Here is a 14,704-nt window from a genome sequence, read left to right on the forward strand (position 1 = left end):
TCAAATCTTTTAAATATAAATTTTTATTGTATTAAATGAGAGCTAATTATATATTATCTTTTATAATTAATTATCTTTAACATATCAATCTTAATGTTTTTAAAAGTTATATTGAAATTTCTATATTTATGTAAGCAAAATATTTAATCCTATTAATTTGAATGTTTCAAATATAAAAATCTCAATGTAATTTCTAAAAATATAAGGATCAAAATACACTAATTATAAAAGATAATTTATAATTAACCTGAATATAAATGTGACAATCAAATTTGAATATAAATCTGAAATATGTTACTTATGCAATAATATATTAATCAATCGGATATCAACACAACACAAATGATGTTAGGTTATAAGTGCAAGCACACCATACTACATGTGATCTAATTGTAGACAATCAAAGCCTTGCATATGAACAATCTGTTGCAAATAGGGTTACAAATGAACCACTTGTGGTCGTACAAAACAGTCCCTTAATACATGTGGCATCGATAACCAAGTAAGTTGCACCTTTACATTCATCTCACTATTGTCATGGTGACCTTTACATTCATCTCACTATTGTCATGGTGAATATGATGAACCGATAAATTTCACCTTTACATTCTTCTTGCTATTGGTATGGTGAATATGATGAACAGGCTGAGACCGAACAGAGACGATCATCGTTCAGGCATATACAATTTATTGGCACAAACAAAGATGTGATTCCACATCAACCAATAATACATATGAAGGTGTTGAGCTAAGCTGAACACAGACAGGCCTTTTGCTTCGCTAGCGAATGTTTCAAAGTCTTAATTAGATTTGGGTTGTCGTGCAGGTAGCTCTCGAAGGACTCCCTTAAACTTGATAGCAGCTGCACATCACTTCCATTGGACTTAATGTTAAGCAGTTGAGAAAATAATGGCTTCCACAAATCGGAATTCCAATACCTGAAGACCAGAATGATCAAACCATTAGAGGTTCTCTATTTGTAACATGAGGACATTGTTAAACCTTGGTTGGAAGAACATTGTCCAGCCACCGTCGCATTAGTCGACAGAAAAAGAATGAACCAATACCTTTTAAAAGGTAATTTTGGTCCATAATGGTAGCTCCCATCTGGATTAACCTTCTTCTCTATGGTCATATATGATCCATGGAGCATCATGTGGACAATGACACAGAGGCCGTAAGTGTCAACCTTGCATAACAGAGAAATCATGTGAAATAGAATGATTGGTAACATTTGCTAAACACTTGGCATGATACTTGGAATGATTTGAACTCAAGATACAGACCTGGTATTTCCACGGTTGATTGTCTTGCATCTCTACACATCGAAATCCAGATGTTCGGCAATCCCCGATAAATCTCGTATCAGCAGGGAAAAGGCTTAGATCAATGCCCCTTCCCCAATCGACAAGGCATAATCCCTGCAACAATATACCATATTATCCTAAGAAAACTAACTTGAAGCTTATGATAGTTGACTTGAAGCTTCAAGACAAGGACAAGCTGATTTGACCTGATCTCGCCAAGGTCCACTTCTGGTGATGAATGAAGCTTCTGTCAATTCTTCCCTTGCATATCAAAGAAAGATCATCAGATGCTCATGTATCATTAGAGTAAAACACAAATAGCCTTGAATCACCACTTTGATGACTTCCAATCTTATTAGAAAAATACAGAATTTTATAATAGTGGCAATCTATAATAAAAAAAAGAAATACGATTTTTTAAGAAGAAAAAGAAAAGTTTGCAGTCAAATCTTTAATATGCTAGAAATTAAATGTCCAAAATTCATATTGAGTTTGAAATCATTCATATGCACAGACAGAATATTAATAGATTGTGCATATTTCATGTACAGATTGAGAGTGATCCCATGCATGAAGGGACAGAAACAAGATACTAAAGAATATAACATGATGGAAGTGTCACAACATCCTTATTTTGATAGTAATAAAAAGGGAGGTACTATAGTTTTCTCATAGTTCAGAACACCATTGGAGAAGGAACATTTATGTTCAAATTCTCTACATCAAGCATTTTTTCTTTGTTTCTGTTCACAAAAAAAAAAGTCCAGCGACTAAGATTATCATCTAGTTACATGTCTTGCATAGATGTTTATTATGGAAGAGAATATCATTGAAATAATGTACAACATCTCTAGTAATTACCTTGCATAGCGAACTAGTAGATTATCTGGCTTGAAATCACCATGAATAATGCCAACACTATGCAAAGTCTCCAGCATGCGCAGCATCTCAATTGTGTAGTATATGCAAAGAACTTCTTCCATAAGCTTGTGCGTCACCAAGTTTGAATTTATAGCATCCTGCAAGAAGCAGAGCTACATATGACCAAGACACTCGAAGCAGAAAATCTCAGAGAACAGATATTGCAGACTTAAAACATAAGTAGTGACTAGAGAAAAAGTTGACCAATGATTCACTTTTTTCACAAGATTCGATTACCTGAAGTGTTCCATGGGACAAATAATCACAAACTAGTACACTCAAGTCAGCAAAGATGTGCACTTTATGAGCAAAACCAAAGCTTGATCTCTGATAGCAAAGCTTGAGTGTAAGCAAAATCTATAAGCATACGTCAGGACTGAAGATAGAAATCAAGGCAATGGCTAACCTCAACATCAGGGATGCGCTTATCAAGTTGACGATACATATAAAACTCCCATGGAAATGCAGGTTTTTGAATCTGACGATACAACATAAGTACTAATGCTAGCTATTATTAGACATTACCAGAATAATAAAACATGGAATAAATTTTCACCTTCAGTGCAAGGACATCATCAGGATTGCTGTCGTTGTAAGCCTTGTATACCTGAGCAAACCCACCAAGGCCTGAGCAGCCTTTTATCTGGTATTTGCAACCACCTTCAAAATTGAGATAATTAAAAAAAAAAAATAGTTTCAGTCCATTATAAGCCAAGACAAAGACTGACTCAGCATAATTTTAGATGGAACAACCCAAACGTCCAGTTTTCAGATGCTTGATATTGAAATAGCATTGAATATGAGCATACTCACTCCTGTTTCATTTTTATCCAACACATCTTCGCACAATACTCTAACTGGAATTAGAAAATCTCATCAATATTCCTGTGGAATCTTAAAAGTTGATTGTCATCTCTGCAGAATGCTCAAGTAACAAATATAAAGATGCCTTAACACATGTGCTAACAATCACTCATCATTTGATTATTTCATGTCACTGATAATATGTCAAATTTAGGTTCAGCCTCTCAAACCTCCATATACTGAAGCCAACTAGCATACAAACGGAACGATTTAAATCGATCTCAAAAACCCATAAGAACTGTTTATTCTCTCAGATGCATTCTACAATTCCATGAGAATCAGTTAACATCCCATCTACAGCTTTTTCTTTATGCTTAGCATCTGAAGATCTGCAACCTTTCTATTCATCATAAATATGTTATAATTTTGGTTGTCTCACGCATTTACTGTTCTCCAAAACGGATGCACTGAAACAGCTAAAACCCACTATCATTATCCCAAAGACCAAAACAATGATAGAATCAAATGATTGAAAAACAGTTAATGATCGCTCATGATATACCTCCTTTTTTTAATAACCTAGAAGCAATATATATTTAAAACAATTTTTTATATAAATTGGACCATTATTTTTTATTCAAATGTGTGCGAGGATCACTATGGAAATTCATTTGTACAATCTTGCCATCATTAGGTGTCATAAACTATCTAGTAAAACAATTATAAGAGAACAAATGGTACAACCAGCAAAGAAGAGAGAATGTAATACCTAGCTCCACGATTTTATTTCTTGAAGAATTCTTTAAGGAAGATAAAGATACCTTCCCTGAATATACCTTACTGCTACGGCAATAACCCTGTAATGAGTTCACAAAAGCAGAGACTGTCAAAAAGAAAATATCAGCATATAAATATGACTCGTTTGCAAGTGAAGCTTACATTATATTTTCTGATATTAGCATCCATCTTTTTCAGCAAATCACCAATGGTAGGCATTGACCATGGATTGACAAGAGTTGGCTGCTGATTTAGTGATCTACTACTCATGTCACTCTACAGAGTAAGCTTGTAAGACATAAGATCGCTTGTTCTCACATTTGAATTATGGTATGCACACTAAAGATAAAAGTGCGCAGCAACGGAAATATAGATAACAAGCAAATCCACTCAATTTAAAAGAGCTAAAGTATGCCCATTATGTAATTATCACACTCGCATGAAGCAACAAATTCCTATATGATTATTATGAAGACCAACTAAGAATGATCTGTAGATTCACATACTTCTCGCCACAAAATAGTGTGGCCCAACCAATGAAATAAACTATAACACCAATAAACATCACTTTGATAATTCCAAGTACTAGTGAATAAACATGAAAATTTGATGTAAAGTGCTTTCATTTATTTCTTTTCTCATTTGCCACGAAGTTGATATTGCATTCTAGCATATCGTGACAGGTCTCTTGGTACATATACAAATAAAATTAGCAAAAAATAAATAAAATTTTTATGCTAAAAGTTTCCATTTACTTTCATAATTCATAAAACATCTAACTTTATGAAATTGAAAGTAGAAGATCTAAGAAAAAGAATGACAAAAATAACAAAGAATACTTAAAATTAATTATATACATCAGACAAAAGACTCGAAGGCTGTTCATCTGTGATTATACAGATAGAAACCCATCTCCCTGGCTAGAAATGATGCAAATTTTAAATCAATCTTTATGATGAGGCTAGGGTCAGCTAATAGTCACTTACAAGAACCTTCACCTTGAATTTGATACTGACTTTTAAGCTCTCCATTTATGCAACCCTACTTCCCTTTTAATTTTGTATATGGTCAAGAATGTTTTGAGTTATACAGGCCTAAAAGATATACTGGCCACAGCACAGTAGACATCCACAAACCACTCTACTGCAGTTCTTTTTTGTAATAATCCCAATAGTACATCCTAAAAGGAGATGGCCAATCTGGGCCAATTCAATTTAAGGCCTAGAATATGACATTGCCACAAGAAAGATGTCCATTTAAACCTAATGTTTTTGGATATTAATGCTCACACCTCCCTTTATTGAAAATAACATCCTGACCTCTGAGTTCCAACCTATTTATACTCTGCCCCTAGGTTCCAACCCAATTACGTCTACTATTTCTTGACATTATTTGTTTGCATGTCATCTTACATTTTTAAATGACACACATGACACATCCCATTTAATTTAATCAAATCATAAAAAACTGGATCAAACTGAATCTATTCAAAATGTTATTGAATAAGACCAGATCACTAGATTCAATTGAATCTGATCATATATAGCTGGATGAAGTCCAGTCCATCCACTCTGTTACTAATTAGGTTGGATCACAAATTGGACTATTTGAAACAAATTGCCACTCCATATCAGTCTTAACATGACCATGAATTAATTATTTACGAGTGTACCAGTCAATGTCCCTGACATATGTTACTTAATATACAAACTTGTAAGAACTAGAGGACCACAAAACAGTCGATGACTGCTTGTATCAAATGCTAAGAGAGTCCTTGAGTTTAAAATTGCAGGACGGATGTCAGCAAAATACCAGTTCAAGAAAAGGGTTAGAAGAAGTAGTAAGATGGAATTGAACTAAAATAAATAAAAGTAATCTCTTATTACCAGTTTGATATCTTATTAGGAAGCATGATGGGCACTTATTAAGAATAAGCAGATAGACACAGGAAAAAGAAGCCCCAACCAATAATGTCTATCCAGATAATTTAAATGAGACCCTTATTGATGTCCATTAAAAGGCATACCAAGAATATGGTTGTGGCATATAGCATAATTTTGTTATGCATTTAATGAAGTTAACGAAAAGCCAAAACCAAGGCAATAGAAATGGCTAGTAATATTTTACCTTGTTTTTTTTTTCTCCAAAAGTTTTGCTCTCATTTTTGTTTTTATTAAGAAGGGGCAGTGCCATGAAAGAACAAGATTTGTGTATGCTAAACTACCTGGTTTTGACATATAATTATTGAGCATTCAATAACAAAAAAAAAAAAGCCTTCAACTCATAAAAATAATAATCTATATCAACAAAAATGTTAATAGGATATACACCATGTGCATAAATTAACAACACAAGCTTCACCACATTGTAAATATCTGGTTTTCGTTGCTCTATACATTTGTTTGGATTTCCTTAAGTATGTGAAACTTACAGTTGGTCTATAAATAGAAAATTTTCTATAGCTGAAGTAAAGTTGTTACGTGAAAGTACTGTTTTTCTCTGTTCACAATTTAAGCTCAATTAATATGGCAGAAGAGGCAGATATCAACCATCTAACGCACCATACTGATAATGGAGTTAAATGAAATAAATGAAGCAAGAAACCAATAGTACAAAAGCAAAGATCGGACCTTCGGATCAGCAGCTGCATTTTGAGCAACAGCAGCTAAATGGTTCAGGAACATGCCATGCATCTTCTTTAGTCTATCAAGTGGCTCCGCGTTCCTAATTCACCACACATGTCACCATGAGTAAATCAGCGTCATTGTCATCTTCGACTCCCCAAGATAATAGGGGGCTGAGAGAGAGAATGATGAAGGATCGAACTTGGAGATCCCCAGCTGGAAGACTTCATGGGCCTCCACCAGCTTCCCACCCGCAACAAGAGACATGGCGTACGCCTCGTAAAGCAAAGAATGCGCCTGGCAGATCCCCTTGACTTCCATGATCCTGAAGATCCTCTCGAAATCCTGAATCGCGTCCCCCTACACCATCGCTCACAATAATACAAACCCCACCAATACGCGGCACGCAAAGGATGACAAGAAAGTGAGAGCAGGGAATGTGCGGCGGCTCACGTATAGAATGCAGATCTTGAGAAACCTGACATCGTCTCGGTACCGCTCATCATCAGCGAAGCTCCTGACGCAGTCCTCCAGGAGGTCCCTGAAGCGGGCAGCGGCGGTGGGGTCGTCCGGGTGGCTACGGGTTTCCGCCGCCGCCTCGTAGATGGACCTGAGCCAAATCGAGCGCAGGTTTGAGGACAGAACCGGAGGTTAAAAAAACGAATGAATTAAGCAGTAGCGGGGGGCGTGACCGGAGCCGTGGGAGGATGGGATCGACGAGGGAGCGAATAGATGGTTCGTCCTGCGTCGACCTGCAACAAATAGGAAGAGATTAGAGAAGAGGGGGATAACTGGAAATGGGAGAGATAGGGATCGGGAGGTACCATGAAGGATCCTTGCGGAGGGGTTTATCGTCGCAGTCGAATTGGACCATCTCCGGCGGGTTTCTTTGACGGTGGTGACGGAGTGAGGAGGCGGAGAGGGCGGAGGCAGTGGCAGCGCCGAGAGTGAGGAAGAGAGGGAGTTTTGAAATTTGGGATCCGCCACTTTTGAGTTTGCGGGTCACGTGCTCGGTAGCAGTGGGTGTGGGGGATACGGAGGGTATAAGTCCATTAATCGACGGTTTGGATTGAATCAAAGAGAAGATGGGTTTTGTTGGGCCATCCATCTATAGACGCACGGCCCATTCTGATGTCGAGCAAATTGTTGGAACGGATCCCACTCTGATATATGTTATTATATTTTTTCAAAATAAAAAAGTAAAAAAAAAATTGGTATTACTTCAAAACATTTTGGAGGCCAATTGGGTCTTTTGACAGAGGCTAGAATGTCAATTTGTGGACAAACTATGACAGTCATAATGGTGGTTTTACAGTTCAAATTATGTGGATATAATGTTACCTTCAACCCATGACATCTGGTTGTGTGAAAGCCCAAGTTGGTTCTTCTTCATAGCAAACACAAAGACACAAGACTGTCGAGAAAACAGAGCATGATGCTACAGGGAAGGCTTTCTCTCAACCAGATCTCACTTCACAGGGTCATAAGAACAACAAATACTTATGAATCATGCCAAACGTCTGAATTCAACGAAGACTGATGGGTTCCCCACAGAGTTGCCCGACTTCTCCTTCCAAAAGCTGCAGTAAAGCAGCCTTAGTCCTCCTATACACCCAAGTCTTAGCCGTCGAATCCCAGTCGAACCTTGCAGGACCACTGCAAGATGAAACAAGATACATGTGTCTGTAACATCAGATGAGATATGGGGAAAACATGATTGATGAACTGGCCAGTGGCCATAAGAATGAGTGCGAAAGCCATGAGTACTATTTCAAGCGGAGAATCCAGGATGTGTAACATGGTAGATGACGATCCAATTTACAGTTACAAACAGTTGCGACACAAACTATCATCTTAAACATGACCTCGAGGCATGAAAGAAGTATATGATTTCAACATCATCCACAATGGAAATTATAAATTTTCATAAAAAACTCCTGCACTACGCCTAATGGTATACCGACCATCATTATACTATCACCATTTGCAATACAACAACATTTTCTGATTATTCACGTCTTGACCATTTGGAATGTGGCAACAAACATATAAGGATGGATGTAACGATTTTGACCATTTGCCCAACTCATTTGAACAAGAATGACCACATACGCTATTTCCAAGTCCAAACTATAGGACACCTTACCTCTTTGTCTTTAGAGAGACACCACAACTCCTCCCATCCTCGACCCGATTGTCTCTAGAGAATTTGCATAAGGATTCAAATAAAGGGAAAGCAACAGTTGGTTCTGTTAGTATACCTTTAATCCAACGGCAAAAGGTACACTTGATAGTTTGGTTATAGTTTACCTATGGGCTAGGCTAAAATGTGTTGATTATGCTAATAAAGGACCATGACAGAGGCCAGGATGTCAATTTTATAATAGCTATTGGCCAGGGTTTGTATTCCAAGAATCCTACTGTTAATGATTAAGGATTCGGTGAGCTATATAGTCAGAATTTTGTTTTCCGTCATAGAGAAGTTCTGAAACTAGGCAGCAATATATGATATGCATTTTCCCCAGATAACTACAACAATCTGGAAGATGCAACAACCAACCTAGTTCCAGAGAAAATTAAACCAACAAGAACAAGTTGTTCTTTCCTTTCAGAGCAAGCAAAATTCATCTGTTCTTTCTCCAAGTTAGTTCCACTTCTGCATCAATTACAACTCGGCAAACATACAAGTCGATTCCTATTCATATACCATCATCATATTTTGTGCCTCGTTGTAGCACAATTAGGGTTAACAAAACAGCATATTGCAGAATTCCAGAAGCAAAATGCTAGAGACCATAATGTTGAATTTCAACGTGCATGTGCAGTACAGCATACTGAGCACGTATCCACCCATGTGCTCTATTTTGTCACCAACAAGAATCTAGAACATGAGGCAATATCATGGGATCGGCTACATGATACCCAACTTCCAGATCCAGTAGGCAACCACATTTTCATGATAGCATGTACGCATTTATCTTCCTCTTGACACTCACTGTGCTTCCTAGGCAAGTCAAAATCATGTAAGTGATTTTATCTTGCTTCTAACAAACTATGTTTAGAATCACATGGGTTTAACCTTCCAAAAGATCTCTAGAGTTGCCCTTGAGTAATAATTTCATGACGCTATGTCACGGATAAAACTGTAAATAGGGTGTTTAATGTAATACTGATGTATGTCCGTGTCTTTTGGTTTGTTCATTCTTTGCACAGCATATAGAGAGACGGTCGAAGGCTTAACAGTCCCATTTTAATTAGGTCTGGTGGCCGTTTTAGGCTCGTAAATAAAGGTTGTGTCATGTGGACACTTGTGAAAGATGCTCGATCTGTAGTGGATCATTTTAGACCCTTTGTCGAGCGACCGTTCAAAGCTTGTAAATTCTATTTGTAATTTGCATTGGCTATGAAGTGTTTACTGAAATGATTGCTTGTGGATCCCAAGTGAGACGTTTTCTCTAATTTGTTTTCTCTTTTGTAGGTCCTAAGGGACCATAGGAGATTTTGGAGAGGCTGACCTTTGTGGACGGACACGCAAGGGTGCCGCACGACTTAGGCAAAACCAGTTAAGTCTGTGACAGCTAGGTTATCATAATTTCCTTCACTCGTTCCTAAAATGGATCACTAAGTATCTAGGTCCCATTGAAGTGACGATCAATTCAAGAAGCACAACAAACCCCTCGTACCACTATTACAATTACTGATTTCCTTTTGTCACCAAACAAAAGTTCATGATGAACAATAGGTTCCACAAGAAAAGTTGGTCCTTAAGGGTGGTAGGGATCTATAAATTATCCATGTTAAAGATATCACTTGATGTGGAATCTTCTTGGGCATATATCATATCATCCTTCATACATGCTGTTCCAAATAACTTAAAGATACATGAGCTGGTTCCAGAAATTACAAAAACAAGGAAAATAATCTTATTAACTAGCAAATGTAAAGCACAGATTTCAATTCATCTGAACACAAAAAAGAAATGGACATGGATTCAAAATTATAAGCAGCATTAGAATAGAACACGAATATATGCTGGAACTTGCAAAAAGCTACCAGAAAATAAAGGTGAAAAGATACCAGAGTATGGTATCCAAGAAATGGCCAAAATCAAGATTTAGCTATGGTAGCCAAAAAAGGCCCTGAAGCAAGATTTAGAAAACTAGATGATTTGATGCCTTGTTATTTCTGGTTAATACTAAGAAATTTCTACCTCAAATAGTTTAGACAGTACAACTTCTTGTTGTTGCTTTTGTCAAGAAACCTATATGTTCCTTACCCTCAAAGCAGAAGCAATCCACCAAATGACCTCTATGAGGAGGGCATTCCAATGGTTTACATTACATGCCAACATCTACTTTCCTACTAGTTAAGATACTATGCTATGGTTGCTACTTTCAACCCTTGTTATTTCTGCCCATTCAAAATCCTACGTTCTGTCATTATCCCTCTTATTCCAGCTCATTTTTAAGAGGTTATATTTTATATTGGCAGAATCATATACATAATCACCAAGCTTGAGATTGTTGTTTTAGCACCTAAGCTGAAAAATTAGTTACAAATTCTAAGCTATGCAGGTAATCCATGAAATTTGAAGCCTTCCTCAGTCATGGCTCTTCTTGTATAAATAGAATTCCTAAGAACAGGCAGTACACCGATTTGACCAATCACGAACAAATTTTAAACTTCAAAGGTAAGCATGCCTAGCTAACTCAAGCATTAAAATGGTATTACTGATTTTGAATATGAAAGCAACCATGCAACTCCACAATATAAACTCTTATTTTTTTCATTGACGACCTTATCACCTAAAACAATAAAATACATAGTTTTATGTATAAAATCAGCAAAAATTCATACTACCAGTACCTCACCGGCGACGATAACCAGATTTGTCTATTCGGAGTTTGCTTGTTTATGACGTAAGTTCCCAAACTCCCTAGCTTCAGTGTCAAAACGTGATTCTGCTCAAGATGCATTGCGATGAATCAACTTAGCCAACTAATAAAGCGCAGAGATGAGTGAGAAAGCAGAGATATTCCAACTCAACTCACCCCATAGTCTACTTCATAACCATCAACTTGTATGGCATCACCGTATTCCTGCCGGAAGAAAGAAGGTACAAAACCAATCAAGACCTCCGAAGTCGTGCACGCTTTTCAAAACAATAAATCGCAGAGATTGATCACAAAAGATACCTCGAACTTTTCCAACAAGTCATGTATCGTCTCATCTGCTAGGGTATGGAATTCCTCCTCCGACATGAGAGATCTGTCATATAAAGCGGATTAATAAGGAATCGAGGAACATATGAGAAGAAGAAGCTAAATTTCACATCAAAATCAAGGGTAAAGCTCTATCTCATTATATCGTCGGATCCCAATCGGAGCCTCTTTCACAAACAAGCTCTCGCTCCAAAGAAAAAGGAAGGGATTGTATGGGGGAACCACGCACCGGTAGTCTATGGCAGCCGGGTTCTGCCTTTCGTCAAGAGCCGATGGCCGGGTGGAGAAGGAAACCCTGGAAACGCATCGAGGACCGAGAGCCGACCGCGGCCCAGGTGGAGAGAAGAGACCGCCACCGCCGACGTCAGCGGGAGCTTCGGAGGCTACCAGAATCGATGAGGTCCGCCGAGCTCTTCTCAGCGTCGATAAGCGCTGGAGAAGAAGCCTCGGAGCGAAGCGCGACGCCATGGCAGCCCAGGGAAGCGAAGCGGGGCGCACGGTGGGATTTAGTGGAGGGCCAGCGCGTGGACACGGTTGAGTCGAACCAAATTGTAGGCGGACCGAGCCACAATGTTGAACCAAAAGGTCTAATTTCATGTGATATTTTATTACTCGAGATTTATCAGAGATTGATGTCATAGATAATTTCGAATCTCATAATTAAGAAATTTTATAGTTATATAATTAGAAAAATAAATTATTATTTAATCAGTATCAAAAATAAATTAGTAAAAAGTAAATTAATATTATAATTAAAGGATTCTCAATCTACATAAATCAATTCATATTTATAGAAAATAAATTAGAATGAAATATTATATAAAATTAATAAATTATGTATAGAAAAATAAATGAATGAGAAAAATTATATTCATTTATATTCATGATATTAGAGCCCGATTTCTTAGGAATTATTTTTCTTCTTTCTTTTAAAAGCTTTTTCTTTTATTTTATCACTCTTCGGATCAATTCTAATTATTTCTTCTTCTTTTTTTGTTTGTGAGAATCTACATTACTATATCTAGAGAAGAGAAACGAAACGAATGCTTTCATATCCAACAAATGGTTTCAATGAACAAAACTTTCTTCGTTCGTCTTAGTCTATAAAATTATATATTTAAGGAAAAGGAAAGATGGGTTATTTGTCTTGAAAACTCTAAAATAAAAGTAGTTGATGGATTACTTCCTTCTACAATAGGAAAAGACACAATTATAATTTTAGATTTCTTTGTATTAAATTTTGTTCTTCATGTTCTTAATTTTTCTTGTAACCTATTGTCTATTAGCAAACTTATAAAGGATTTACATTGTATTACTAAATTCTTTCCTTCTCTCTATGAATTTTATAACATGTATCGGAGGAAGACGATTGACAGTGGTAAAGAGAGTGAAAGACTTTATTCTCTTTGAAGATGATGCTACTTAGAAATGGACAAGCTCATTTAATAATAAATAGTAACACTCCTTCTAATAGTAATGAAATAATATTGTGGCATTATAGATCATACCACCGAAGCTTTCCTTATTTGTGAAGGCTTTTACCTGCATTATTTAGAAACAATAATATTTTTCTATTTTAATGTAAAATTTGCTAAACACCATTGCACTATTTTTTTCTTCTAAAAATATCAAAATCATTTAATCTTATATATAGAAACATTTGAGGTCCTTCTAGAATGATAACATTTATTGATGACCGTAAAAGAATATGTTTGGTTTACCTCATAAAAGAAAATAAATATTTAAGAACTTTCATACTATAATCCAAAATTAATTTTAAAAAATACAAGTTTTGAGAACATTGCAATATCATTCTTAGTAGGACTTTATGTGTTGATAGCCCCTAATAAAATGATATTACAGAATGAAAAAAAAGACATCTACTTGAAGTAACATGCTTTCTTTTATTTACCACTTATATTCTTAAGTATCTCCGGGAGATATCATTCTTGTTGCTTTATATTTGATTAATCGAATATCTACTAGAATATTTAATTTTTAGACATCTCTTGATTGTTTGTCTTTCATTTATCCACGTATAAAACTATTTAGCTCTCTTTTGCTAAACGTATTTGGATGTATTACTTTTGTCCGTATCCATAACCATCATCCAAGTAAACTTGAACATAGTGGATTAAAATATCTATTCATTTTCAGACTCAAAAGGATTACAAATGTTACGATTCTATATCGAAAAAATATTTGTCACTATAAATATAATCATTTTCGAAAACCAAATATATTTTCAAAATAATCATCTTTAGAGAGAGAGAATTCTACCAAGAAGATTGTTTTTGGACATTGTCTTTATCAATTCATATTTTCTTATCAAATTTATCTCTTACTTTACTCTACTAAACCTACCTAACCAACATATTGTTATCTCTTTCAATTAATTTTAAATAGTCTTTACATCAATTAGATATGAAAAATATCTTTGTCAATGAAGAACTATAGGAAAAAGCATACATGGATCTACCACCTAACTTTGAGAAATTTGTATGGCTTGAATAAGGTGCACAAGCTAAGAATATCTCTTTATGATCTCAAGCTATCATAACTTTGAGAGGTTTATAAGGTCAGTTTGTGCCTATGGTTATACTCAAAGTTACTCAGACCAAACAATATTCTATAAATGATCAGATAAAAGAGAGTACTATTCTTCACAATTATCCTAATAGGCAATAATATTTCACAATTAGAAAAATTAAAATATATCCTCGATAAAAAAATTTGATATGAAAATAACAAGATCAAAGAATAGAATATTTCTTAGGCACAAAGGACGACGATGACATTTCATAAAGAAAAAAATTGAAGAAAGAATTATCTATATGCTTTTAAGAAGAAAAGCAACTAACAAATATTCTTACTATACTAAAGAATCTTTTTACAAAAATCTGACTAATAAGCTGAGAATGATTGACATATTCGAGCCTAAACAATCCCATAATTAAATAATTTAAAAAAATAATAATAAACAAAAAATACATTATTTTATATTCACATATTTTCCATAAATATCAAAATACCCTTCAATTGATTTTGA

The 14,704-nt window shown here is 35.7% G+C and overlaps 2 protein-coding genes across 2 annotated transcripts; both read right to left on the reverse strand.

Moving 5' to 3' along the window:
* Positions 1–491: 491 nt before the first annotated feature.
* On the reverse strand, positions 492–7,588 carry LOC135624531 (mitotic checkpoint serine/threonine-protein kinase BUB1-like). The gene is made up of 15 exons (XM_065128244.1): positions 7,258–7,588; positions 7,126–7,185; positions 6,887–7,043; positions 6,636–6,793; positions 6,440–6,533; positions 3,972–4,085; positions 3,802–3,889; positions 2,785–2,888; positions 2,635–2,706; positions 2,466–2,555; positions 2,169–2,326; positions 1,514–1,568; positions 1,287–1,421; positions 1,068–1,189; positions 492–938 (listed from the first exon to the last, which is right to left on the reverse strand). Exons 1-15 carry the CDS (start codon positions 7,539–7,541, stop codon positions 749–751), a joined length of 1,881 nt encoding a protein of 626 aa, XP_064984316.1. The 5' UTR covers positions 7,542–7,588; the 3' UTR covers positions 492–748.
* A 134-nt stretch (positions 7,589–7,722) lies between these two features.
* Positions 7,723–12,154, reverse strand: LOC104000447 (frataxin, mitochondrial). Its single transcript, XM_009422496.3, has 5 exons — positions 11,885–12,154; positions 11,629–11,701; positions 11,485–11,532; positions 11,300–11,394; positions 7,723–8,089 (listed from the first exon to the last, which is right to left on the reverse strand). The coding sequence occupies exons 1-5, from the start codon at positions 12,121–12,123 to the stop codon at positions 7,960–7,962; spliced, it is 585 nt and encodes a 194-aa protein (XP_009420771.2). The 5' UTR covers positions 12,124–12,154; the 3' UTR covers positions 7,723–7,959.
* Between the last annotated feature and the right edge of the window lie 2,550 nt (positions 12,155–14,704).

This window comes from Musa acuminata, chromosome BXJ2-10, assembly GCF_036884655.1.
Source record: "Musa acuminata AAA Group cultivar baxijiao chromosome BXJ2-10, Cavendish_Baxijiao_AAA, whole genome shotgun sequence".
Classification (NCBI taxonomy): domain Eukaryota; kingdom Viridiplantae; phylum Streptophyta; class Magnoliopsida; order Zingiberales; family Musaceae; genus Musa; species Musa acuminata.

Bases quoted from the DNA above. Each gene is read 5' to 3' on its own strand.
- LOC135624531 (XM_065128244.1), bottom strand. From the start codon at position 7,541: ATGGATGGCCCAACAAAACCCATCTTCTCTTTGATTCAATCCAAACCG. The intron at 7,186-7,257 runs GTACCTCCCGAT...TATTTGTTGCAG, and splicing joins CTCCGCAAGGATCCTTCATG to GTCGACGCAGGACGAACCAT. The intron at 2,327-2,465 runs GTAATCGAATCT...TGCTTCTTGCAG, and splicing joins TGTCCCATGGAACACTTCAG to GATGCTATAAATTCAAACTT.
- LOC104000447 (XM_009422496.3), bottom strand. From the start codon at position 12,123: ATGGCGTCGCGCTTCGCTCCGAGGCTTCTTCTCCAGCGCTTATCGACG. The intron at 11,702-11,884 runs GTGCGTGGTTCC...TTTATATGACAG, and splicing joins CCGGCTGCCATAGACTACCG to ATCTCTCATGTCGGAGGAGG. The intron at 11,533-11,628 runs GTATCTTTTGTG...TTCTTCCGGCAG, and splicing joins ACTTGTTGGAAAAGTTCGAG to GAATACGGTGATGCCATACA.